This window comes from Lates calcarifer, linkage group LG24 (assembly GCF_001640805.2).
Source record: "Lates calcarifer isolate ASB-BC8 linkage group LG24, TLL_Latcal_v3, whole genome shotgun sequence".
Taxonomy (NCBI): Eukaryota; Metazoa; Chordata; class Actinopteri; family Centropomidae; genus Lates; species Lates calcarifer.
The window spans coordinates 5,528,632-5,554,738 of record NC_066856.1 but is presented as its reverse complement, the minus strand read 5'-3'; the positions used below and the strand labels follow the sequence as shown (position 1 = coordinate 5,554,738).

Below are 26,107 nucleotides of genomic sequence, written 5' to 3'. Positions count from 1 at the left end.
CTAGAGTCTGTTTCAACTTGACTCAACCAGTGTTTTGGGCTGGGACTGACTTTAGGAGAGCCAGTGCATGGAGACTAAGCAAATTTCTTATACATAAATATTCATACCAAATAAACACTTTATATTTAACAACCATGGGAAATCCATATAATGTAATATACAATGCTGGGGTAGTTAACTTCTCTGGGCCTGAACAACAGTGGTCATTATACACTTCAGATGGACTAGATTTTGTTCATTTTTTATTTATTTCATGGAACACGTTGACAGCTAAGTAGTCAGTATCATCACATCAGAACATTGTAAAGGTCGGTCACACCAACACAGAGTCTGCATACAGTTCAGCTTTGGTGAACTCTGACATGTACATCCATCCCATTGATGTATTGGCTAGTTTTCTTATTAACTCTGTTGTACCAACTACTCTTAGAAGAAAAAATGCTATGAAGTGGTGACAAGCATGGATAAGTTTGGGGCAGCTGTATAAGTTGTTGTAAGTCGGCTTAAGTCTGCAGAAATTAGGAAATGGTTGTTGAAAAAAATTCCAAAACTAATGACCGAACTTTACGTAGGGTGTGAATGTATGAATTTTAATTTTCTATGAATTTGTTTACCCCCATTATCAGGCTGTAGCTACACAAGAAGCCTTAATATTCTATGAGTGGCAAAATTACATTTAGCATTCATCTTCCCAGAGGCATGAACCACTTTGTGGTTTCATGACCTTATCTGTAGCACCATCCTCAGGACAAACTCTGTTTTTTTAGTTCCACAAATGATGATATTCTAAACCACCAGTGTTTTTGTCTACAGACCCCGCCTGTTGCCACCATGCTGCCGAGTTCTCATCTTGTAAAGAAGCTTGTGACCAGGTATGAACACACAAACACATACACACACGCACATGCACACACACACACACAAGCTCACTCCTCAGCCCATTATAGTCGGCCCATGAATAGAGGTTTTTGAAGGGGAGTGGTGTGTGAGTGGTGGAAGTTTTTTTTGTCTCTTGGCTCTTTGAAGTGCAGAATAAAAGTTCTGCCTCACCCTGTTTCAATTGGGAGCAGGTGACGCTTTCTCCCTCTCTCTCTCCCTCTCCCTCTCCCTCTCTCTGAAGCCTTCATGTTCTTCTTTACGCAAAAGAGACATAAAGAAGATGTGAAAGAAGCTTTTCTCTGCAAGCAACAAACAGGCAGAGAGTTCAAACCTTATTCCTGCTTTTGAAGTGTGTGTGTGTGTGTGTGTGTGCATGCACGGGGGGGGGGGGCAATTTAAGAGGGAGGTTGGACAGAACTTATTGTGCGCCCACTGGTTGACATCATCATTTTGCCAGCCAAAGAAAGAAAGACAGAGCATGGATAGAAAAGGACGTTAAATGACAGATGAAGATGGACAAAAAGTAGTGGAGAAGGGGGAGGGGCGTCTCTAAAGACAGAGAGCGTGGAAAAAAGAAAGCAAAAAAAGAGTGATAAAGATGAAAAAGATGGAGAAGGAGAGATAATGGCCTTTTAGAAGTGTAATGGCCTCAAAACACCCCTCAGAGATTGTGGTTAAGGACTTGAGTGTATGGGTGGGTGTGGTTTAGTGTTGGGGTATAGGGGATGGGTGTCAGGCACACGTTGTAATCACAGGACCATTTTTAGCTCTAATGGAAGCTGCCTTGTGCCCGGTTACACCCCGAAAATGAGCGGTTCTTCAAAGGTTTGGGTGGTTATATATAGAACAATAAAGGCTCAAGAGTAAAGGCTGCCCTGTGGCTCCAAGCTCTCTTGATACTGCTCCTCTGGTACATTTGATATCAAGGGGGAATAAAATTAAGTAAAGCTGAATGTCACAAATTTCAGCAACCTAGAGTTTTCTGGGGATGTGTTAACATATACAGGTCATAGTGAAATATCTTTGGGTCCAGGCTTTGATATAGTTTTTTACACGTCTTTTTTTTACTGTCTTTACTGAAACTTTTTTGTGTTTTTCATTTGTTGAGTGTGGAGACTGACTACTCCAGAGGAGTTGTGTGAAATCCGATAAATACCCTTAAGTGACGTGACTTGTCTGTTGAGTTTGAAGGCTGAAAGTTTGACAATTAAAAAGTGTGTGAACAAGTGTGGAGTTAGACAGAGGAGAGCTTACCAGACCTCTGTGGCCCACCCCTCATATCTCTGCTTGAGGCTAGAGACTCTAGGGTATTAGCAGCTACTAGCGTACTCCCATCTGCCAGATGAACTGTTAGCAAGTTACACTGTGGGTAATGTAGGTCTGCGTCAGGTTTTGACAAGAAAGAAGAATGTGTCTATTAAAAGCAAAGATTTGTATCCTTTTTGTTTAACTGTCCATCATGAGTTTGACAGTGTCATACGAGCACACTGCTAAATTGATGGAGGACTGTTTTATGGCAAAAGTGCTTATATCTGTTCAGAAAGGCCACACTCAAAGGCAGGGCAAAAAGTCTATCATCATAGCCTGGCTGCATCATACTGCCTCTCCAGTTCCTCTCTCTCTCTCCTCTCTCTGTAAAAACTCTGTCTTCTTTGTGTATTAGTAGTCTCCATGTAATAAACTGCTCAAAGTGAGGTCAGGGGCACACTTTCAAACAGTCTCTCCTCAAATACATTAATTCAGGAACTCAGTTGTAGATATGAGAAGTGACAGAAGTGATGTGTGAAGGATGAAGAACGAAAGAGATAACAAAGTTCAAACAGTGTCTACATTCTTAACTCTCTATAGCATTAGGTGAATGTGGTGGTTGGATTGTCAGTCACTGTTAAAAAGGTGGGTTTGGAGACAGTTTTCAGACACTGTTAAACAAAGAATACAGAGCCCCTTACAATTCTGCTAAAAAGTCTTGGTTTTGTCGATTACCTTGACATTTTCTCCCTATACTGGATGTTGAAAAGTGCTCACAAGTCCTCAGAAAAATGAAGGAAAAGTTCATTCTGAATACGTCTTTATGTTACCCATAGTTCTCTAACTTGTATGAAGTTTTTGTATTGCCAGATTTTGGGTCATAAACTGTTGAACCCTATCAAACCTATGCAGATATAGTATCATAATACCTGTTCAATGTTCTGTGCATACACATTCCTTTGGTTTTCTGGTGGCTGATTTTCTCCTCCCCCCTTACCTCTGTTAACTTGTAGAATAAAATGTGATAACTGATCAGAATGAACTATGAACTAACTAAAAATAAGTCATAATTTGTAAATGTGGACTCTTTTAGTAGAACCATATAAAGATATGAAATTCCATTTGGTGCTACAGTATCTATAGACTACAGTTTCCTAATGTTTTCTAAAAGGTTCTTTACGGCCAACAAATCTATACGCCTGCAGGATTTCATTCCAACTAAACACCACAGGAGTTCTGACTGACAAACCTTCAAACATATTGAAGGAATCAGTGGAATCAGCTCTTTTTGACTTTTGTGGGAACGAAAACCTGCTGACTCTTAGATCTCGATGGCACATGATTGGAAGCCATTGCCGCACGGAACCGTTTTTCTTAGGCACGCAGAGTTTGATAGGCCCAGTGCTGGAGAAAGAGCCCGTCAGTCTGCCAGCCGCCACTTATTCACCTTTCATGCTGACAGACAGAGTCTTACAAATGGCCCACTTTGCTCGTTGGTTTTCAGAGTTGGTCTTTTGTTGCATCAGGGGATTTCGTTTGATTATCCGCCAACAAATCATTGTCACTTAGCTTGGTGTTGTGTTTTTTTGTGTTTTTTTTTTTTTTTTGTCAGTTCAGCTGGGATGTAAGGGCAAATGGAAAAGGAAGCAGATGAAGTTACTGTTAATCTGCCGCGCATTCCTTTGAATTGGTTTGCTAAGAACAAGAACAAAGAACAGTCCAGGAACACCTGATTACAACCACATTATGACCACCTGCAGCCTGGCTTAGAGGAAAGAATAAGCTCCAAACTGGCAGTGGTGTCCAAACAGAACTGAGAGCAGTTGCTAAAATGAGACATCCTCACTTATCCTACTCAAGTGAGAGATAAACAACAAAGAGAATACGAAATACAAACATAACTTTTATGAAAGTAATAAAGAAACAGCGTAAGACAGTAAGATAAAATGTAAACACTGTTTTCATATAATCACTTTGATAAAATCACCCACACTGCTGAATAATTTCCTAGCTCACAAAGTTTCAGCTCACAAACATCTCTGTTTATTGTTTGTGTTATGGTTTTATTTTCCCACAAAAGCCAGGCAGACAGGAGTGGAAACACAGTCTCTGTCCACATTCTTCAGTGACGATCAGAATCGTGACACTGTAGACTGCAGACCATCAAGCATCTTCAGTATTATCTGCCTATTAATTTTCACGGTGTTTGGAGTCACTCTAATGTCTAATAGCTGTGGAAGAAAAGAGATAATCCACGAAAAACAACCAGCCCTCCCATCGGCCTGAGTGTGTGAAGCTGTAAATCTCACTCACTTGGTTTCATGACTTCACACTTCAGCCAGAGAGTGTTGGCAGTTGCTGCATTCTCCCAGGCTCTCACCCTGCATGTTCACACAACACTTGGATGTGTTATGGCTGAGATTGTGTCTGTGTGTGTGTGTGTGGATACACACCACAGGCTTGTGGATGTCTCATTGACGTCTAACTGAAGATATCTCTGAATTGCTGGGACTGACTACTTTATCCAGCACTTTCTCATGGCTGGAACACATTCCTCTGTGTTGGAAAACAACGTAACACAAGGTTAAAGGTGCAACAAGCACATTTTTACTGTCTCATATATCAAAGTGAACATAATATAGTGTGTCTGCTGTTGCTGATCGGTACCAATGACTCTAAAGAGTAGATGAGGGAGGGGCCGCTGATTGTGGAGGTGTTTTTCCCACTGTAAATTCCAATTTCAAAGTGATATCTGCATGAAACACAGGGGTCTGCAGGATAATTAAACCCAGAGAGAGGTGTGAGTCAGAGGTGTAGCAAAATGGAAATCTGCCTGATTTTACTTGCTTCAACCAAAAATTGCCCTGAAAGTGTATTGTGTTGATAGTATAAAACAAACAAATAAATGAATGAATTTGAGCTCTCTTTTTTTCTTCAGTGTTGCCATGGAGACAGCACCTATTAATTCTGTATTTTCCTTCCCGTCCTGCAGCTCGCCACTATAAAGAGTGAGTCTCGTCTGAAGCATCTCCTCCAGAGGTTACCCAGTTACTGTCCAGAGTCTATGGTGAGTCCACTGTCTGTACGCTAACAGCACTGACAGTATTTTCATGTGCAGACATGTCCCCTTCTTAACCTGGCTTGGGTGTAATCATCATCACTGGTTCAAATAGATGCAGTGAAATGAAACAGCCCGTCTTAGAACTCACTGTTGTGCGGTTTTGCATCATATCACATTGCTTTGTATTGCATCAAGTCCAAATGGATGAATCTTAGATGTGCTGAATAACTGATTTTGCATTTAGGGGTTAACGCTGATGTTTTGGTCTTGCTGTATTGGTTTATTGTTAAGAAAGTTAAAATTCTCTCTTGTCTGCACTACTGTCTGTTGTTGAATGTCATTGAAAGTTGAATATGAGAGCAGAATGGCACAACTACTTCACCTCTGTTATGTGATCACACTCATTTTAAAATCACATGTAGACCGTTCAGGTTGAGAACTAGCTTTTTGAAACAGGTTACTGCTATTGTGCACAGACTATAAGTCTCTAAAAGTAATGATAGAACATTAACAGCAAACTCAATCTGCTGATAAACAAAAAAAAAAATCAAATTCCTTGATTGGCTGAATGCTGCATGTTGTACATTTTATTTCTGAAACTTTTTTGAATGAATTATCACAGTGTGAATAGTTATTTATAGTGTTAACTGTGGTGTAAAATGTAACTTTGACTGAGCTTTGAGCACATGTGAAATTCTGATGTCTTATTGTGTTGCTTAAGGCTAACTCTTGTTCAGTTAAATTAGTATCAACTCTCTCATTAGACTTGCTGTATACAGGAAGTGGCTTAGTGGTTATGGTTACCAGAATACTGTAGCACCTGGTTAAACCACACACACACACACACACACACACACACAGGCTCAGTCCATCCTCCCACCACAGCTAATTACAAAGCAGGGAGGCTGGTTTGGTGCTTGTCTCGTCTCTCTCCAACAGTCTATTAGAACCACACCAGTAATTAGACTTTGGCGGACTTAAAAGTTTTCTATCATTTGAACATGTGTCCTCTTCTTATTTAGCTAAACTAATGCAAAACACTGCAAGAAATGCATACACACGTACAGTACACACAATATATGCAGTTAAAGTCACATAAGTATTTGTTTTTATTCCTTATTTGCATGCAGACAACTAAAGTTATAACAATGCTTATAACTGATGTTACAGTATGTAGAGGTTTATTTCAGACACCATCGTAATTAAATTGTAGCAATAAACTTACCATTAGTTTTAGGTCATAATACCATAATATGTGTTTTGATACTAAACCTGACCATGAAGTGCAAAACTAAAAAAAGTTTTACAAAAGCTCAAAACTAAGGTAAAATAAGGTAATTTCAACATCACTGAATTTAGCTGAGTCATTCACTTAGGGCTGTTTCCTTCAACTAACAGACACAAAACATGACTGCTGTGATGCAGACATACTCAAGGCTTCAATAAGAAAGTAAGGTTAAAATCAGATGGCCTTGTAAAAACCAAAAACTTGACCGACCTCTGAAGGACTCCAATATACTTTGTGTTAGTTTTAGGTTTTAGTCAAACTTTGAATGGAATAATTCTAATTACAAAGATACTAATCTCTCCTTTCATCCTCCCATTCTGCTGTAACTCTCCCCCTGTGAAGCCTTGGTCATGCACATGTGTACTTGTAACAGAGCCGATTTGAAACCCCTATGTCACATGACCGAGGATTCGGCATTCTTCAGGAGCAATCTTCCTGGATGGAGAAACCAGGTTTCTCTAATTTCCTGCTTTTATTTACAGATCCTTGTTTCTTGTTTACGTGACATTTAAGAAATCATCTTGCTGAGGAAAACTGACTGTAAACCGGTTACTTAAGTGCATGGAGCTCACTGACTGTGCTCTTTGATCTTTCCTGGGCCGTCCACTGATTCCCTCTCCATCTTCCTCCACACTGATAAGACGTTGTGCTCTGTTTAGGAGGCTTCTCCCCAACTGATCGCTTATGTTGTAAAGGGAGTTGAAAGTCATCATTAGGATATTGCTGTATGGAACTAACAATGGGACATATGCAGTGTACTGTTTTATGGGGCAATCTCATCTTATAATATTAAGTATGCAAAGAATGCATTATATAAAGTATATATGCTTGCCCTGACTAGAAAGGAAGCAATGATTAATTGGTCACTCATGGAGCTATTGAATTCTGCAATCATATTACAAAAATGAGAGACAAAAAAAAGAAAAAAAAAAAGCAACAATTTGTATCAGATGTACACACAAAGGCCCTGGCTCTCTGGATAGACAAGAAGGATTTCTGCTTTGGCTCATGTAAACTGCAGCATTATTCTTCCTGGCATGTTCTTGCCTTATTGGCCCCTGCTTCATCACAAATTATGTTTATGCTTCATGTAAAGACACTGTTACTTCTCAGTCTGCCTCATAAATGATGCTGACGCCCGCTGACGGGAACCTTTGTTCTCCAGCCAAGAGACACAGGGGGAGTGTTAACAGTGACGTGTTAAGTTTACAGAAATGACTGTCCTGTAGAAGCATAACAGCATCGAAGGCTTTTTTTTTTACTTCTACCATTTCCATGTCTCTCTGTGCTGATGTCCCTAACAGTGTCTCTCTGTACCCTAGGCAGAGGAGACAGACAAACTTGTTGGTGATGATTAATCCCACAACATTTGACCACAAAACCAGTGGGAGTTTCATAGGATTCATATGTTTTCCTGTTTTTGAAAACTGTTTTGAACCAAGGAATGTAATGTTTGTTCTCAGTGAAATTAGAGAAACTTCTCACCACTTCCTCACCAACGTTTCTCGTCTCTTCAACAGTTCAACCAGTTGTTTAGTAGAATCTTTGGCAACAGATTTTTTCCAAGCCAAGGAATTATTGGACAATTAGCCTGCCCCTAACCCTAGCCCTAAATATGTTTATTAGACATTTTTAATTACACAAGCATTTCACTGGGGCAGTACAAATGTGATACTTAACAGATAAAGCTGAAGCCATATGCCACCACCTTGACTATAAGCTGGACTTGTAGCACAACTAGTGGTTGACTAAGAATCTTCATAGACACATGTTAATCAAAGTTAAAGTAGAGTTATACCATTACATAGTTATACCATGTACATCAAAGGTAAACCAAAGATATACTGATTTATAATATGCAAAATGTATTAACATGTAAAAAATATTTCTCTTCTCTCTTGGTCTAATTTGTCTAATTCTCCTGGCTTTTGCAGAAAAACAGGGAAGCACGGAATAGACTTTTAGTTCTTAGTTAAGTTTCTATGTTTATTTCCTGGTCGAAAAGAGCTAAAAGGTAAAGCAAAGGTATACTGTCTTAAAGTATGGAAAAGGTACTGATTTGTTTGTACAATGCTAATTGTTTGGCTGCATGACATAATCATGACAGCATGGCATAAAACAACTACTGCAATTTATATGCAGCTCATCCAACATATTTGACATATTTCCCATGGTGAGCCATCAAGCTGTCACCCAGCGAGAAGCAAATACAGGAGTTCTAAGATAATGTTCCCTTAGACAGAAGAATACTGTCCTGTGTGACCGCCGGCTGATTACAAATGCTGGTTGTACAAACCATGAGCCATTTATCACCAAGGAAATGCACACATGATGACGCAGCTGTGGGTTGCAGCGTTTCAGATTTGGAGAGCTACATGGCGGGTCAGCATGCCAGCTAAAATTACATAATTGCAGAGGTTTGTGGATGTACATGAGAGTGCAAAGACCATCACTAGAACCATACAGAATTAGGACGCAGTACCACTAACCAGCTAAATCTGTTGCTCTATTGATGTTCTTTTGAAAAACTTCCAACTTCTCTCTCAAATTAAAAGGGCGATCATTTGGTTTTTCAAAACATTCTGGTCTTAATAGTTAATATCACTTCCTGTGTCACTTTTTCTATCTGATTCGGTTGAGGTTCAAACCAGTGTTGTGTCTCAGACAAGATAGGGGCTTTGAGAGTGGTACAGTGCATTTTGGAGCTTATTAGCTTGATTGACAGGAGTGTCAGCCAGCAATAGTGGCCACTTGTCCATCTCAGCTCCAACCAGACTCTCTCCCCTCTGGCCTGATATGGGATTTCTTGTCCCAGTATCTGTCCAGATGGTTAGTGGTAAACCCAAATCGAACCCTCTTAGTGTCTTCTTGTTGGAGAGACCACATGTGGTAGACATGTGTGGACTCAAGTCACACAACTTAGACTTGAGGCAGACTTGAGCAATAAATCTGATGATTTTTGCATTTTGACTTAGGATGACTTGATATCCTCCCTATGCCCAAACATTACAATTTAGCTGTTTAAAGTTATTTAAAAAGTGTGCAGAGAGTCAAATGACAATGGATACAATGAATCGCCCACAACAGCAGCCAATCTCTGCACAAGCAGGAGGGAATGGTGTATCTGGCAGTGCACACCGACACACTATCACATTCAAACATTTGTCTTGATGTGAGAGGAGCAGGTTTAATCTGCATAAAATCCCAAAAAAAGTCCAGAACTTCATTAGCAACATCCACAAAAAACAGAATGTCTGAATCTTCACCAGATGGCTGAAGAATCTGTCACTGTTAAAACATCACCCTGAGGTATTTTGCAACAGAATAACCACTCAAAACACAGCTGCGACCTGCGGGTGTCTCTGCACCCATTGGAGCATCATTGTGGTGAGGTGTGAACCACTAGGCTATTTACTGATACATGTAACAATGGATACTACCCGCCTCTGGAGTCTAGTGAACAGTTAGAAGACAGATAACATTATCTTTCTCTTTTACAGAGATCTTGTTTTAAAAGCTTTTAGTAAGGACATATTGTTAAGGACATATTGTTAAATGGGTTAAACCTCAACAGACATTTGACATTAACCTTCTTCTCTTCTATCTCTTTTAGAATGAACTGTGGATGTGCATCAACTCTACACTTCCAGGTATGGGAGAATATTAATATTCAAGCCAAAACATATAAAGTTTCTAAATTGGACACTGGATACACAGAGAAATCAGCTCACCAACTCTGCAGTTCTCCTCAGCTCTTTAGAACATTTTAGGCCTTTATGAGCTGTTTTGCTTTTAGAGCGTGCAACATTATTGTTTTGATTCAGTCTTGGCTGCCTGCTGCTGTTGCTGGAAACAGGTTGGGGAAAGTGCTGTTTCAGTTAAAAAGTCCTGATTAATTTGCTGTACAATACCTGCTCAGCACCAAACAGCAGACAGACTCTCTACCAGACTTTTTAAGTCATATATTGAGATGTGTTTTCAGTCTCATCTTTACTCCAATATTAAACCTTGAGTGAGGGTAAGTCTGTCATTGTACAGGTGATAGAATGTGGCTCAATTTAACATGGAGACACAGTTAAATCCTTTGTCTGGAAGGTTTTCCAATGCATTCTTGTCTGAGCGCTCATCATGTTTATGTAACTGAACAGAATGTGCATACACTAAATCAAAAGGAAATACCTTGACTCTAGTAATGACATGAAACATGACATTCAACCTAAGCTGTATCTACTTTGTGTATGTGTATGCATGAGAGGATATGACAAAAAGCGAAGCTGATAAAGCTTTGAGGAGAGCTGACTTTGACCAGAGCACAGCAGAGCAGAAAGCAGGCAGTGGCCTCAAAGGCCTAAATCCTGCTGCTTGTGCTTGGAACAAATCTACCTGTCAGAAGCCTAATTGCCTCCAGATTGGGAGGTATTGTTATTCTTACCTTTTTGTGCCTGCTAAACACTGACGTCCAGACGGCCTCAGCAGTCCGGAAAAGATTGAACCTGTTAAGAAAAATACCTCCCTCAGACCCTCTCAGACTGTAAGATATCATCGATTCTCTGATGTTTACCGCATTCCAGCAGCTTTTAGGGATTTACTGTGGTGGTGTAACCGCTTCTCCTCTACACGTTAGCTTCAATTAATGACCCCCTCGTTTTACCAAATACCTTTCCACAGCTTTTACAAAATGCAGTGGAGCTTGTTGAAACTTGGGGTGTAATGGTACACAAAATCCACAGTTTAGTATGTACAAGTTTGGGGGTCATGGTTCTGTATGTGTTGGTGTAGTAAGGGAAACAAAAGCATAGAAGAAAACTTTTTATATCTGCAATATGCACTGTGGCCGATTGATCAGATTAGCTCTAGTAAATCTGTAATAAAACAAGCAACATGCACCAGAGTGGCAGTGGACAACTGGAATATCAAGCTTTTAACAAAGACAAGTTTAAGTGTAAAATTGATATGCATTGCATATGGCTTATTCTGTGTTGTTTGATTTGTCTTCAGGAGTATCCAGGAAGTCAGACGGCTGGGTGGGGCTGGGCTGCTGTGAGCTGGCTATCTCAGCTGAGTGTCGCAGGGAATGCAGACAGGTGAGAAACTATAAACAGATGATGTCCCACTTTCTTTTTGAGAAGACGGCCCCAAAAGTTTTAGTTTTGCTCTGACCTTTGCTGATGTTTAGGTCAGGTCGACCTATGCTGTTGTCTGTTCTGTTTACATTCAAAAGTTTTCCTGCCTTGATTTTCTTTCCTTGTCCCTGGCAGGCATCATCTAAAAATGACCTAACAAAAGTATGCAAAAAAACCTCAGAGGTAAGTCCAAGAGCTTCAGTAAAGTAAAACCAATTCAGTAGCTGCAGGTTGCCTGGTTCTGTCAGCTGTAATTCACATCTATTACCATTGAAAACATTAATGAAAGAGCAAAGTTATGTATAGGCCTAGGATGTCTAATCAGAATAAATGAAAAGGTATACTACTACTGCTATTTTTAATAGCTGTACTTCTACAACGCATTTCACTAGCGGTACTGCTACTACTACTGTCAACAATAATGCAATACTAATAACTGTTGATTTTACGTATTTTAAGTTTTCTTGAAGTGAAGATAAATTGGGTAAAGAATGGTGATGAAGGAGAAATCTGCCATACTTTAGAAATTAACAAGACTTTCTTCTTAAAAAAAATGTGATCTTGATGAAAAGATAGAGCAGTGGTTCCTGACTTTGGGTGGGGGAACCCAAGTGAGGTCCCAAAATGAATCTGAGGGCTCACAAGAGGTTTAAAGGAATGAGAGAGTTTTTTTTTTTTTTTTTTTTTTTTTTATCAGTGAGTTTAATGATCTTTCCTGTGTCTACTGCATACTGAAACAATCTAAGAAGGAAAAACTGCTCATCAATCACACTAGCCTTTTATTTAGTCATTGTAAGCAGTCACAAAGGCTGGGAACCACTGAGATAGAGCTTTAACTGTGATTTATTTGGTCTTAAATGACACAACAGTGGCCGGTATCACGACAGTTTTTCTCTTCTCTTTCTAGAATTCCCTCTACAACTGCATCACCAAAAATGAAAGTAAGTCGTTGCTCGCATACACAACATGAAGAGTGAAGAAGCCAATAACTGCAAGCACTGATCTCATCCCTCCCTCCAGCCAATAAATAAATAAACCCCTTGAGCACACCACTGTTTTTGTAGCAATAGATGGGCTTGTTTGTATTCTTTCTCCTCTCTGTCTCATTCTTGTGCTGTGTCACACATACTGTAAATACACAACATGCACAGATGCACACACACACATAGCAGAGCCATTGTTATTCGTTATTTGCCTAGCAGGATGTCTAGTCTAGTCTAAGGTCTAATGTGTGTCAGCCTGCTTTAGCCAGAATAATGAAATCTGACAAGTGTTTATCTGCTCAAGGATTGGAGCTCTGAATTCAAAAGAAATTAATAGGTTGTGTGTTTGTGTGTGTTTTCCTCCAGTGGGCTCCACATGCTGCAGCTATGCAGGACGTCACACCACCTGTAGGGAGTACTGCCAAGCCATCTTCAGGACTGACTCGACGCCCACTGTGTCTCAGATCAACGCTGTCAAAGAGTATTGTCAGAGTCACAGCGCTCAGCTGCTCAGCTGTGTCAGCAACTTCACCAAGTCCTACCCCATACGCAGCCCTTTAGACAGTAAGTTCCTCTCTACTCTACACTTCAGACAGGAAAATACGGTTCTCTACAGCAGTAATGGATTCAACACTCAAAGGCAGGCATATTTTTTATGATGGCAGTAGCTGGTGGGAGCTTTCCTAAAGGTCTACCCCACCTACTATCATAGACACCTCCTGTGGAGATGAAAGCTGGCTCGGAAAAGTTTGTATCCTGCCTCTTCACAGTGAAGAGGAGCTGCAGTCTGCTTGGATTGACAACAATTACATGTGCAATAAATATTAATGGTGACACAGAGTCATAGCAAAATATTTGTTTTAACATCCATGGACACTTATCAAACCACATCTTGTCTTTATACTCTAGTATGTTCTCTGCTCTACAAAACAGCAAAAATTCACATTGAACATTCTGTTGCACAGCCACCCTTTATGGCCCTGAGGCTCTATCAGAAGTTGAGTATCCAGGTATTGTTAAGTGAGGACTGTGCATAAATATGAGTATTTGGAATTCAAAAGATCTTTAGCCGGCTACTCCTTTAAAAATCAGGTTCGCCTATTTTCAAATCTGTATTAAAAAATAAACATCAAAACAGTTTTCATTTGCTATAATAACTCCTCCTGGTCATATTTGCCATTAAAAAAATCTCCTCCCACCATTCCAGTGTAAGTAATGGGGGACAAAACACTCTAACTCTGGAAGAGATACTCTTGATTTGACAAAGTCAGTCTGCGGAAGCCTCATATTAACCTCAAATTATTTTAGTCCCCATCATCTACATTGGAAGCATGTTAGAAAGGTAATATGGTCACCTGACTGTTGTCTTTATACAGGCCTGAAAAAATGTAGACATATCCTTCAAGTTGATGAACACAGTGAAAATCACCACCACATACAAGGATGTTCTGTTTTTCTAGTATATTTCGTAGTTTGAATCCCATTTACATATTCTCAAAATGGTAGAACATCGTCTACTGGGTTGACAAAACAATCCCCAACTCCCATGTTCCAAACATTTGATGACTTTGGGTTGGCTACGTTAGATTAAAAGTTCTGATTGAGAGTGTTCTGAAATATATACATCTATAATTACGCGACAACTGGGAAACTCCATCTGCTGAGGAAGATTATGTGATATTATAAGAAGCTCCAAAACAGTAGACTGAGCCATTTATACAGTTTATATATTGCTTCCAATTGTACTTTTTTTTCTTTTTGATATATTCTCTCAATCCATCCCTCATTTTATCCATCTTTCATTATTGATTCACTTTACTTGGGAAAGACAGTAGATGGGAGCCTCCTACTGGAAACTGCTGTTCACCTCAGCTTTCAGCATGAAGCTATTTCATGAGAACTTGGCAAGTTGTTGTATAAAGGGAAACTTATTCATTTCTAATAAAAATGACAAAATAAGTACAAATATTGTCCATCACAGCTGCCTCAGAAAATGTGAGGCTACACCTATGTTCTTAAGCACGTATCATTTGAGTTATAGTACGTTTTCCAGCAGTCCATCCATCCCTCACATCCAGGTCTGTACTGCTGTGACCGGGCGGAGGCCACCCACTGCCAGGTAGCTTGCCGGAGAATCCTTCGCACCATGAGCACAGAGCATGAAATCATGGAGGGTTTGATCGAGGAGTGTGGCTCCCAGCCGCTCCCTCAGGAACCCATGTGGCAGTGCTTCCTGGGCAGCGCCCACCCTCCTTCCCCACCTCAAGAGGAGACCCCCCATCCCGCCAAGATGGATTGTGCTAAGCTGCACTGCTGCTCCAAGGCCAACACCTCACTCTGCAGGTACAGCGCACTGCTAAGCACATGACATCCACCAGCTGATTTATAGTCATGTATTCCAAGGCAGAGAACAGGCTGAGGTGAACCCACACTCTCTACTCTGTCTACTCTGTTGTGACAGGGACATGTGTCAGGAGATCAGTACTAACTGGGGCAGCCAGACGTGGCAGGACTTCGACCAGCTCTGCGAGTACAACCCAGTGGAGACTGAGCTCATCAACTGCTTGGCTGATGTCAGAGAACCCTGTCAGCTGGGCTGCAAGGGCCTCACCTACTGCACCAACTTCAACAACAGGTCAGACTCCTGCTTTTCACCAGGGTTAAAATGATAGGGGGTTTTCATGGTAGCCCACTTCTCCTCTCAACTAGAAGAACAGCAACTTAACACCCTGTTTTAGTGCGGATACCTTGTTCTAGCAGGGCTTTAAAAATAAGACCACTGGTTAAGGTGTTTTTTTTTTTAATTAATGTAATAACTGCATTTACAACTCAGCTGACATTTCAGCTGGTTTAATTTTTTCTTCTTCTGTCATGTATTATTCTTGAAGTGACAGTCCAGCTGCCTTACTTTCTTACATTTCAGCCGACATTTTAACTGCTTTCAGCTTTCAGTCTGCACATCTGTTGACAAGTCCTACTCTTCAGCTGACAGTTCGACAATTTCAACTATTGTTTCTGCGTACATACAGACTAATATTTCAACTATTTCCCACTCTGCTTCGCTTATTAGTTTACAGTTCAACTGGCAGCCCAGCGTTTATTTCTATCTCTCAGCTGCTGACAATTTAAGTGCCTTCAGTGCTCTAACATTAAACGACATTTCATTTGCTTTCACTGCTTAGGTATTAACTGACAATTCAGCTGCTTTTAGCTTTTACATGCGAAGTCCACAGCTTACAGAGCATCAGTTCTACCACTTCAGCTCCTTTCAGTGCTACAACTTCAACTGAAACCCGTATGATATTTCATATGCAAGAAATACATTTTCATCTGTTGACAGTGTTTACAGCCTGCAGTTTTCACACAAGTGAGCACACTTAAATTTTCCTGAGTTAGTATAAAGAGTCAGAGAGAGACGAAGAGACAGAGAGCCAAAAAACAGAAGGACAGATTTATACTGAACTGTGAGTGACCCTGGAGTTATCAGTACCACAGCATGTTTTACACACTGTCTACAGATGGGGCCAAAGGCCAAATGGAACGCCTTCAAAGGCTGCACTGGGAAGTCACACTCACACACACACATCAAAACAAACTCAAATATACTTCACACGTACACACAGCAGTCTGCTGATCACCTGGTGAGAGAGGCAACAACAAATGTTCGCACACCACTTTTAGAGCATTCTGAAAAGCCTGGATCTTTTTTTTTGCACCAGAGAGGAGATGTTCATTTCAGTTAGATGCAGCTGAATGTTAAGTTTGAGTATCAAACACACTAAATAGAAAATTTGCTGGGGCTTAATGTGGCTCTGTGAGGAGAATCCATTAACCCTTAACATGCTAACATATGCTAACTCTGTGTGTATTAGCATATAGCATTTGTGATCAGCTTGGTACAGCATAGGAGAAATATACTTTCAATCCCATCTGTTTGAAGGGGTTATTTGGGGCTTTGAGCTAAATGCTGAATGTTAATCTTGGACTGAAAAGCAGACTATACATCCTCTCAGGATCATGATGCCTGGATTAAAATGTCATGTCAGTCATTCAGGATTCCTTGACATATTGAGTCTGAACACAGAAAGATCTTAGTGACGTTGCTCCTAGAGTCACACTGCTTGTGTGGCTGAAAATCTTTTTGTAATTTGGGTGAGCTGACCCTTTATTATCCAGTTCGCACTGTGGCCACAGATTGCCACTTTCTTCAAATGTTAATACACTGTTACTTTTTTATTTCACGTGATTAACAAATAGAGAAGGAATTAAACAGTAATTTTGATATGTGTCAAAGTTTGGGCACCCTACAAAGTTCATACTAAGTAACCCATAATATAGTTGGCAAGGTGTTTTTTCCTTCCTTTGTGATTTTGACCAATGAGCTCAATTACAACTTCATCTGCCCATGACATTTGTTTCCAAAACAACAACTTATCCAGTTAAGCATACTTCAAAGTGAAACACCACTCAAGTGTCAGCGGTTCCTATTAACTGCCATTTTTGAATGACATTTTAGACATTTTAGAAATTTTAACTTGGAAGCGATTCGATTCCTTTTTATAGACTTCCCAAGCTTCATTTTCAGATCCTCAGTCAGTTGCTTAGACGAGCCCCTGATCACTGAGTGTTACCACATGATTTGAATCACAGAATTTATCAGCTTTGGAAATGCCATCAGCTGATAATTCCTAATGACAGTTTTTGACCAGTTGTAAAAGTCAGTTAGGGCCTAATGACTTAATGAAAGTTTTGAGGGTTTTACAAGAATAAGGATGCCCAAACATTTGCACATACCACAATTACTGTTACTGTTTTTCTATTTTTTAAGTTCATGAAAGAAAAAGTCACATTTCATGAACAGGAGAAGATCATTTTTAATGCCTATTTCTTGCAGGGGTTGTATTTATTACTTTTTGCTTCAAAAATCAATAAATTATGGAGTTTGCCAAGGGGTGGCTAAACTTTTGAATGCAACTGTAATATTCAGATCACAAAAACTTGTAGCTGAGCTCAAACAACAGCCTTCTCACAAAGGGAACAGTATTATGAATTTAGAAAAGGTTAAATATAATAGGTAAACTATTATACGCCTTAAGTATTCCAATGTGTTGTTCAAAGTCAAAGTGGATTGTACCCTAAGCTTTCTGTTATTTTTCACAAAGGAAACCCTTTGACAAGTGTTAGATCATGATGGCATGGAGCTCATGCTGTGGCATTGTGGGACTTGAAGTTCAGGCGAACAAACTGCATGTAAGGCTCTTTGTGTTTCCTTTGATGGGATCCAGGAGCGCCGTGTATGGCTTTCTCCTCCCCTGAGGGGTTCAAACACTGGACTGTGTAGCCGGGAGCAGCATGGAATACAAACACTGGCCTGGAGGTGGTGTCTCGGGGCGAAGGAGCATGGGGCTAATAATTGTGTGTGTATGTCCGCCTGTCTTTTTGTGTCTGTGTGGGTGTACGAGAAAGAAAAGCTCTTCAGCCTTAAATTAGAAACAAATCCCTAAATCTGTCAGGCTGTGTTGTTGACATAACTCAGTCATTGATTTATTATTTCTCTCATGGTTAGGCTTTCTGTCCCTAGTGGTTATTATGAGGCACTGCAGTATGTATCCACAATGGTGCATTTGGGCATTGTCTGTTATTTATCACCAGGAAAATGCCCTCAAACAAAAAATGCAAAGAAGTTTCTAATGCTTGAAACAAACAACATGTTATCCGACAACGTGTTATCCAAAGTGGATCTACCTGTTCAACTGTCACACTTGCATGCAGGGCTTTATCACAGCCTCCTCCTGACAGCATCTCAGTGTGTCTGTCTCAGTTCATGCTGTTGAAAGATGTAGGCGGAAAGGTGATCTCAGATGCCATATGATGATCCAATCCAGAAAGCATGTAGTTTGAAGCATGCCAACTCCTATATCTATGGTAACAAGTTTCATGACGTTCACTGCATGGGATAAATAGTACATACAGTACATGGTTAAAGAATGCAAGGAGCAATGCTGGGCTGAGAAAATATTAGTGTACTGGCCGTTCAGAATTTGAGATTATATGATTCCCACTGGACAAAAAAAGACATTTTCCCATACACAATCATAACCCTAACCCACACACAATATATATTTTTCTGAGCATCATGAACACTGTGACATTGCACAATTTCATCCATTACTTCCACTTAAGATTAAGAAAGTCTTGAAGAGTGGTATCAGTACATTGTTTTTGTGTTATTCATGTGGGTGGGGAGTCAGCAGAAAGTCATCTGGTTTCAGCTGGAGGACTCTAATGTACAGAGCGACTCCATGGGCTGGAAAATGGAAACAGTTAGAGGGTGCGTGAAAAACTTTTTGGGGGTCTGCATACATGGACACGTTCACACAGGATATCGGTGTGTTTAGACTTCACATGCACCTGCACTTGGTAGGTCTGCGCGGACCTTCACAAACTTTACACTTGGACCCTTGTGGCCATGAGAATGTGGATACTATAAATCAAGCTTAATGCATTCATGCGATGTGTTACATTTCGAGATACCAAATCAGTGCAAATTAAAGCACAAATCACATGAACTTTTGTTGTTGTCAAAGTCTATCATTTTTTGCCAGTGGAATTCAAACTCTAGCCACCCTTTTATAATAGTGCAACAATAACAGATTTGCCAACAGTAAAAGCAGATGTGATATTCACCATGACTGCCAAACAAACAAGCTTCAAGCAGGTTCATCTCCACCTAATTGGAGATGAATAGAAACTAATTGCTTCCTGGAAAAAGGTGGGATTTTCTTTTGTTCCTCTAAGCCTGAAAAGCAGACTATAATTCTCTTCCCTGATTAAACTGCTTGGATTGCCATTCTCCATTACTGAACACAGGAAAGATCTTTAGTGAGTTGCTCCTAATAAGAATCAGCTGATTGCCCCATTTAGTCCTGGTTTGAGAGGAAAACCACCATTTTGGTGGTTGAATAAAGTTAAGGATCCAGGGTTCCATACTCACACACACACACACGGTTGCTTCAAGATAAACAAAACACTCACTCATCATGGGCAAATGGAATGGTGGAACCACACCCAGAACTTCTGCCTGGAACCTTCTCCCTTTACACCACCAATTAGCTGACTCACTTGAGACCAAACCCACCAATCAGACATCAAAGACACTTCCTGGTGCAGTGGAAGAGGAAAACAACCCTCACATTATCCAGAGGGACTTGAACTCCCTCTGTAAGGCTGGCAGAGCAGACAGGCTACAGCTGCCAGCTCACCTTGTTCTGCATAATGCCAGTTGCGGGTGTTTAGATAATGACCATGTGATATTTTTTTCTTTCTTAAAATCACCCTCTCTTTCATTGTCAATATTTATTTCACTTTTAAGTCCAGTAAAGATACCTGTCTGTCTCCGTCCACAGGCCCACAGAGCTGTTTCGCAGCTGTAACGTCCAGTCAGACCAGGGCGCCATGAACGACATCAAGCTGTGGTCCAATGGGACGATCAAGATGCCGTTCATGAACATTCCCGTGCTGGACATCAGGAAGTGTCTGCCAGACATGTGGAAGGCTGTAGCATGTTCCCTGCAGATCAAACCCTGCCATAGCAAGTTCAGAGGCAGCGTCATATGCAAGTAGGTGTACTACCATTCAACATCTAGGTCCTAATCATTCACTCTACATTTTGTAAATGGAGATGTAAATAGTGTTGTCTGTATACCACAAATTCTCAAGTGGCTAGGGCCTTTATTTACTGCAGTGGCAGAGAGAACCAGGCCTTTGGGCAGGCTCATATTAGATACAAGCTTTTCTTTCTAATTTCCTGTGTCCCCCAAATAATACAAACTCAGCACTTCCTCTGTGTTTACTTGTTGTCTTGATAAATTCCACACCAGGAACTCCATCACAACAAGGCGTTCCTGTTTGACTTTTACAGCAAAGGGAAACTAAACGACTCCTCCCAGATCTTCACATTTAAAGTCTCGCAGCATTCCCTATATAAGTAGGCTTTTGATGTGAAAAACGGAAGTATAGAGTTTTGTTGATGGTAGCAACACTGATCAGGAGTATGGCAAAGCAGGAAGGATTGGTAGTATGGATTGGAGTATGAAAACATTATTTCTGGTAAGGAGAACATCACAACAGGCCTCAGACTCAGCTGTTATTTGAATACTGGCTTTTAAATGAGAATCTACAAATGTAGTGGTGGGTGGATAAAAAAAAAAGAAATAAAAAAACAGATTTATTTTTTTGCTCAACAACCATGTATTGTTGATCCAAATGTTTTTTGAAAAAAGAAAACTCACCTAACAGGTGACAAGGTGACAAGACTACAATAACCACTCTCAACAGGTCAAGAATCAGTTTCAAGTCCCATATCTAAACAGCACAATATAACATATGCATAGGCTTTGTGTTATATATTCCTACTCAGTGCAGATTAGTGGGATTAGCTTTTATGTTTTCAGTATGCTGATGGATAAATTGGTTACATTACATTACTACATAATCTAAAGCAGCTTCATTTACAGTTACATTTAATAACTGGTAAGACATTGTTTTCACAAATTGTAGTTTTCAGTGTTGATAAGTCCAGGACTGTACCAGTATGAAGGATCCATTTATGTTTTAAGACATCTAAAAAAGAATCAGTTTAAAATGCAAAAAGCCATTTCCACATTTAAACTCCCTTTCACACACGCGGCACACAGTCGGAGAATGTCTGCGTGAGACACATTCTCACCTACTGGAAATACTCTGTCGGGTTTAGGCGATGGGTGGCACCTGGATCGAGTGTGCAGGAGACCAGTGCCATTAAATGGCACTCCAGGACAGGATAGAAATGTCATTGTCACGCCCACTGGCTTGCTGTAAATTCTCCAGACAGTTTCCTGCTGTATTTACACATTGACTCAGTCGGACACTGCACGAACTTTAGGGAGCTGGCAAGGTAAAGTCCAACTGATTCAGATATTTGCGTTCTCACGTACAGTTCCGTTGAGTAATGTCTAGAACGTTCAGATTTACAGTGCACGTGTGAAAGTAGCTCTAGAGAGATAAGAACAAATCAGAACTTCAGACACAGCTCTCCCAATTTCCATGTCAGACAAGTGTGACGGGATAGGGGGGCTCAAAAACTATTCAGCCATCCGACAAGCTCTTTTATTGGACTATTCTAACAAATTAAGTAGATTTTAAAGGCACTTTAGTGGTCCCTAGACACTAGACGCTGCTGATACACTTCAGGGGACCAGAGTGAATTTTTAGCCATGGAGCCTTGTGCTTATGATTAATAAGAGTAACTATTGATTTTTTTTTTTTCTGAATTCTAGATTAAATCCAGCAAGTTCCTGTTGACATTTCCAATGTCTAGATCAAAACAAGAGCCTCTTACTGGCAGCACAAGCCATTTTGTAATCATTGAAATTATGATTACGGCTGCTCAAATCATAAAATATGCATTTTTATGGACTTGCTGTGGTGTAATTACTCTTAATTGCTTGTTCTCTGCATCTCATTTGTGGTGTATTTTTGTCTCAGCTTGCTCATGTTTACCTAGTTACCATCAGGTTCAATCAGTCATTCTTTTCCTGCTCTCTGTTCTCTCACCCCACTCTGCACAGTATAAGGTAATGTAGCCAGTAATGAGTGATGAGAGTGTAAATATGTCTACCTTGGCTTTGATAGACAGGTTGAGGTCCTGCCCTTTTATCAGGATCTGCTGTGTCACGTGTCAATATGTGTGTGTATTTGTGTGTGTGTGCTGCATAACAGCACTTCACCCCCCCAGGCTATATTTCTTGTTCAGTCATTTGTCAGACATGGCCTCCCTCTCAGGTTTTAATCTTCCACTTGTCTTGAATGTCATTACACCAGCACACATTGTGCACATGCTGCTGCAGGCTATGTGTGTTGACAGAGCCTCTCTCTCTGCACACAGTCTAGCTTACAACGCTCACTAACATAAAATTACACACGACCACTTTATGTTATGTTAAGCAGTGTTACACTGTACGTACAGGCTCGTTCTGTTCCTGTGTTCTATTATCTTTTATCTGTCCTCAGGTCAGATTGTGTGGACATCCTGACCCAGTGTGGGGACAGGAAACGTTTCCATGAAGGACAAACACCAGAAAGGATCTGTGAACTGCTGTCGCCCATTGATGACCCTGAACGCTGCATCCCCCTCCACAGATACCTCAGTGAGTCACTGCACACAGTACATATTTCTGAGGGGAATTTGAAATGTCTATGAAGCTACAGTGTTGAGCAGCAGTCATTTTCTCATGTACTGAGATGCAGAGGGGCTCAGTTATAGATGGAAATTCCAACACAGAATTAGCACCACACTAGTTTCAGATCATGCTCACTCAACCAAATCTGCAAGTAAAGTGATTTGACTACTCGAGGGCACTAGAGGGCAGAGGAGCACAGAGGCTCAGAAGGTGATAGACTCAACACTGTATTATGTCATCCTATAAAGCTGTTATGACTATCATTCCACCGACACAGAAAAACATTATTATCTCATTTGGGATGTCTGTCTGTCAAGTTTAAGATAAACAGTTACTGGCTCCTATCAGTGGGTTGGTCCACCACTTTGGTCCATACCAAAATAGCATATTATCATAGAATTTTGCATAGACACTCATGGTACCCAGAGGATGAATCATAACCACTTGAGCAATATCCTGACTTTCCATCTAGTACCACTGTAAGGTATATGTTGCTTTTAGTGAAATATCTCAACATCTATTGGATAGATTGCCGTAACATTTGGTTCAGTCCTGAGGATGAACTGTAAAAACCTTGGTGACTTATGGTTGTCCAAATGACCAAATACCTGCAAAATACCTGTGTTTAGTGCTAAGTAGCAAATGTGCAAATGCTAACACACCAAACTAAGATAGTGAACATGCTTAACACCAACATGATAGCATTGTGATTGTGGGCATTTTATCATGCTGACATTAGCATGTAGCTCAAAGCACCATACCTCACAGAGCTGCAAGTATAGCCATAGACTCTTAGTCTTGTTAACCTCTGGGTTTGGAGAAGATGTTAAGTTATTCCAAGTCAAAAAGATAACCCTGTTCGAACCTTCCCTTTTTCAAACCTTGCCTATACCTCTACTCCTTCACACTCTTTCTCTAGCCCCCAGTTCCCTAGGCAACAACATCGTTGAAGAGGTCATCCATCCATGCAACCCCAACCCCTGCCCCAGCAACCACTTATGCCAGGTCAACAGGAAGGGCTGCCTCGACGAACTCAACTGTCAGCCATACCTCTGTGTACCAGGTAGGACCAACTACTGTTACAGATCAGCTTTACTGTGTTTATTCACTTCGCTCTTTGAGTGTATGTGTTTTTTCTTCTTAGGCTGTAAACTGGGTGAGGCCTCTGAGTTTCTGGTGCAACTGGACGCTCGTATCCAGGTGCCGACTCGCACTGGTCCGGCTGGGTGCTACGAGGTGTGCAGCTGTGGTCCCAGTGGGCGTCTGGAGAACTGTGTGGAGATGCCCTGCGTGGACACCAACAAGCCCTGCATTGTAGGAGGACAGAGGAAGAGTAAGACCTCCTTCATGTCTTTTTCTGTCCAAAAGGTTTAGATATAGCAATAGATTGCTCTATATGTTGTAAAGGTTTATGAATACTGTGAAATCTGAAGAACTTCTTCTATTAACTCAATCTGCAGGTGCGTGATTGAGATAGAAGCGATGAAGGTTAGGCCACTGTTGGTGAACTGATGTCCCCTGATGACTCTCATTTCATTAGTCATGAAATAATTTGAAATAAGTCATTAGATTCATCACTTCCTGTGGAGAGAGGGTTGAAATTTGGACAGGTATAATTAATCTGCAGCTTTTAAATTAGAACAGTGGGGCACTGCTCTCCTCATGCCATGTAGTTTCATCAAAAGAGAGGAGATTGCAGTGGATGGTTTGTTGCACAAAAACTGTGACTTGATTCTCTCATGCCCTTCTACCAACAGTGACATTACATTCAACCCATATCAGTTATGGGTATCAGGTAATATGAATGTGAGAGGGAAAAAAATGACACATCTATAGCTCTAATTACAAAAATGTGAATTACACTATTAACAAACTAACCGAATAGCACTGGTTACGTTACATAATTGGATTTTTCCCAATCACAATTGTGTTGCAGATTTTTCCTAGCAAGCAATACAACCATGAAATGGAAGGAGGAGCTGCTGGTTCAGGTTCCAGCAGTACTTTTCCCCACTCTGAATCAGTGGCACAGCCAGAAATGTTGTTGCAGTTGGGCAGTGCGCATGATTGGGTGGTACAAGGTTAATTGAAATCTACTAGCCTGAAATAAGCCTGGAAGAGACAAACTCTCAGTTCTGCCTAATTAAATCATACATGAAATAACATTTTAAGATAACAGGTATTATCGTTTGCAGATGCTTTTGCAAAGTCTGGCAAGAGGCTCAGCGCTCCACGAGCATGGCTGGGGAGAGGGGTATCCTCTGCTGTGTAGCCAGAATATCAGTTTGGGTGTACCTCTTAGACCTGGTCTGCTTTGAGAACTCGTTTTCTACAAACTCTTTTTCAACATGTATAGCCTGCATGGGGAGTTTGTGGACGCCTTGCACAAAACTGGGTGGCACAAGCCCACCTGTCACAATGTGTATGCCACAAATGCCAACTTCATCCAAAATGAACACAGTACCCAAGACTGAATTTATTTAAGTTATCACATGATCGCACATAACAGAATTTTAAGCTCAGTGACTGGATGTTTCATTAATGGTGCAGTTTAGTAAATCACTAGTTTGTAACTAGTTTACAGCTGTTAACACAAACGTATTGATGGATTTACAAACAGCTGATGTAACCCAGACCAGGTGTCTTTTATCTGCTTATTTCTAGCTCACTTCTTTGTTTTGGTAAACTCTGTTTTTATCCTTTTTCTAATACCATGGCTTGTTGTAAATTTTTCTTTCTGAACCATCCAGGTGAACCATCTACCCATTCTTATTATTATATCTTACCCATCCATATTATCCCAGACTTAGAGTACAGGATACAAATACTGAAGTAGAATAAAGCAGAATTTATCGATCAATTTATTTATCAACAAATTATCATAGTCTGCAACTATCCATGATCCAGCCTCGGCCTGAGAGATGGCCAGCATCAAAGAAAAAGTTTTATGTCATTAAGAAGCCAGAGGTGTTATCAATCACTAGCCTCCTCTGCCTAACAAATTATATGGGACACCACATAAATTCATTCACAGATCATTCTAGTGGAGATTAATGAGTTGCAGTTCTTTTCAATTTAGGCACTGAAGCTCAAAATATCCTCTAAGGTGTTGACTGAAGCAGAATGTTATTATCTGTCCCACAGACCGTGTCAGTTACTGCTGTTAGCTGCTCCTAGATCAGAGCAGTAACCTCTTTGAAGCTCTCACAGGCTTAAAATCAGCATAGTCACAGTTTTGTAAAACAGAAAACAAGTTCTTAGAGGCAGCAGCACAGGTTCCACTTAACCATCGATCACTTTAAGAG

The 26,107-nt window shown here is 40.5% G+C and overlaps 1 protein-coding gene across 1 annotated transcript in view; it reads left to right on the top strand.

Annotated features, from left to right (window-relative positions):
- reck (reversion-inducing-cysteine-rich protein with kazal motifs) overlaps positions 1 to 26,107 on the top strand; it is a 65,092-nt gene that overhangs the window by 19,245 nt on the left and 19,740 nt on the right. The window contains exons 2-14 of the mRNA XM_018698322.2: positions 814 to 872; positions 5,120 to 5,194; positions 10,090 to 10,126; positions 11,475 to 11,560; positions 11,735 to 11,782; positions 12,507 to 12,540; positions 12,949 to 13,146; positions 14,661 to 14,925; positions 15,044 to 15,217; positions 19,989 to 20,201; positions 22,633 to 22,769; positions 23,722 to 23,865; positions 23,947 to 24,135. Of these exons, the coding sequence (XP_018553838.1) occupies positions 814 to 872; positions 5,120 to 5,194; positions 10,090 to 10,126; positions 11,475 to 11,560; positions 11,735 to 11,782; positions 12,507 to 12,540; positions 12,949 to 13,146; positions 14,661 to 14,925; positions 15,044 to 15,217; positions 19,989 to 20,201; positions 22,633 to 22,769; positions 23,722 to 23,865; positions 23,947 to 24,135 (1,659 nt within the window). The remainder of the gene's footprint in view (positions 1 to 813; positions 873 to 5,119; positions 5,195 to 10,089; positions 10,127 to 11,474; positions 11,561 to 11,734; positions 11,783 to 12,506; positions 12,541 to 12,948; positions 13,147 to 14,660; positions 14,926 to 15,043; positions 15,218 to 19,988; positions 20,202 to 22,632; positions 22,770 to 23,721; positions 23,866 to 23,946; positions 24,136 to 26,107) is intronic.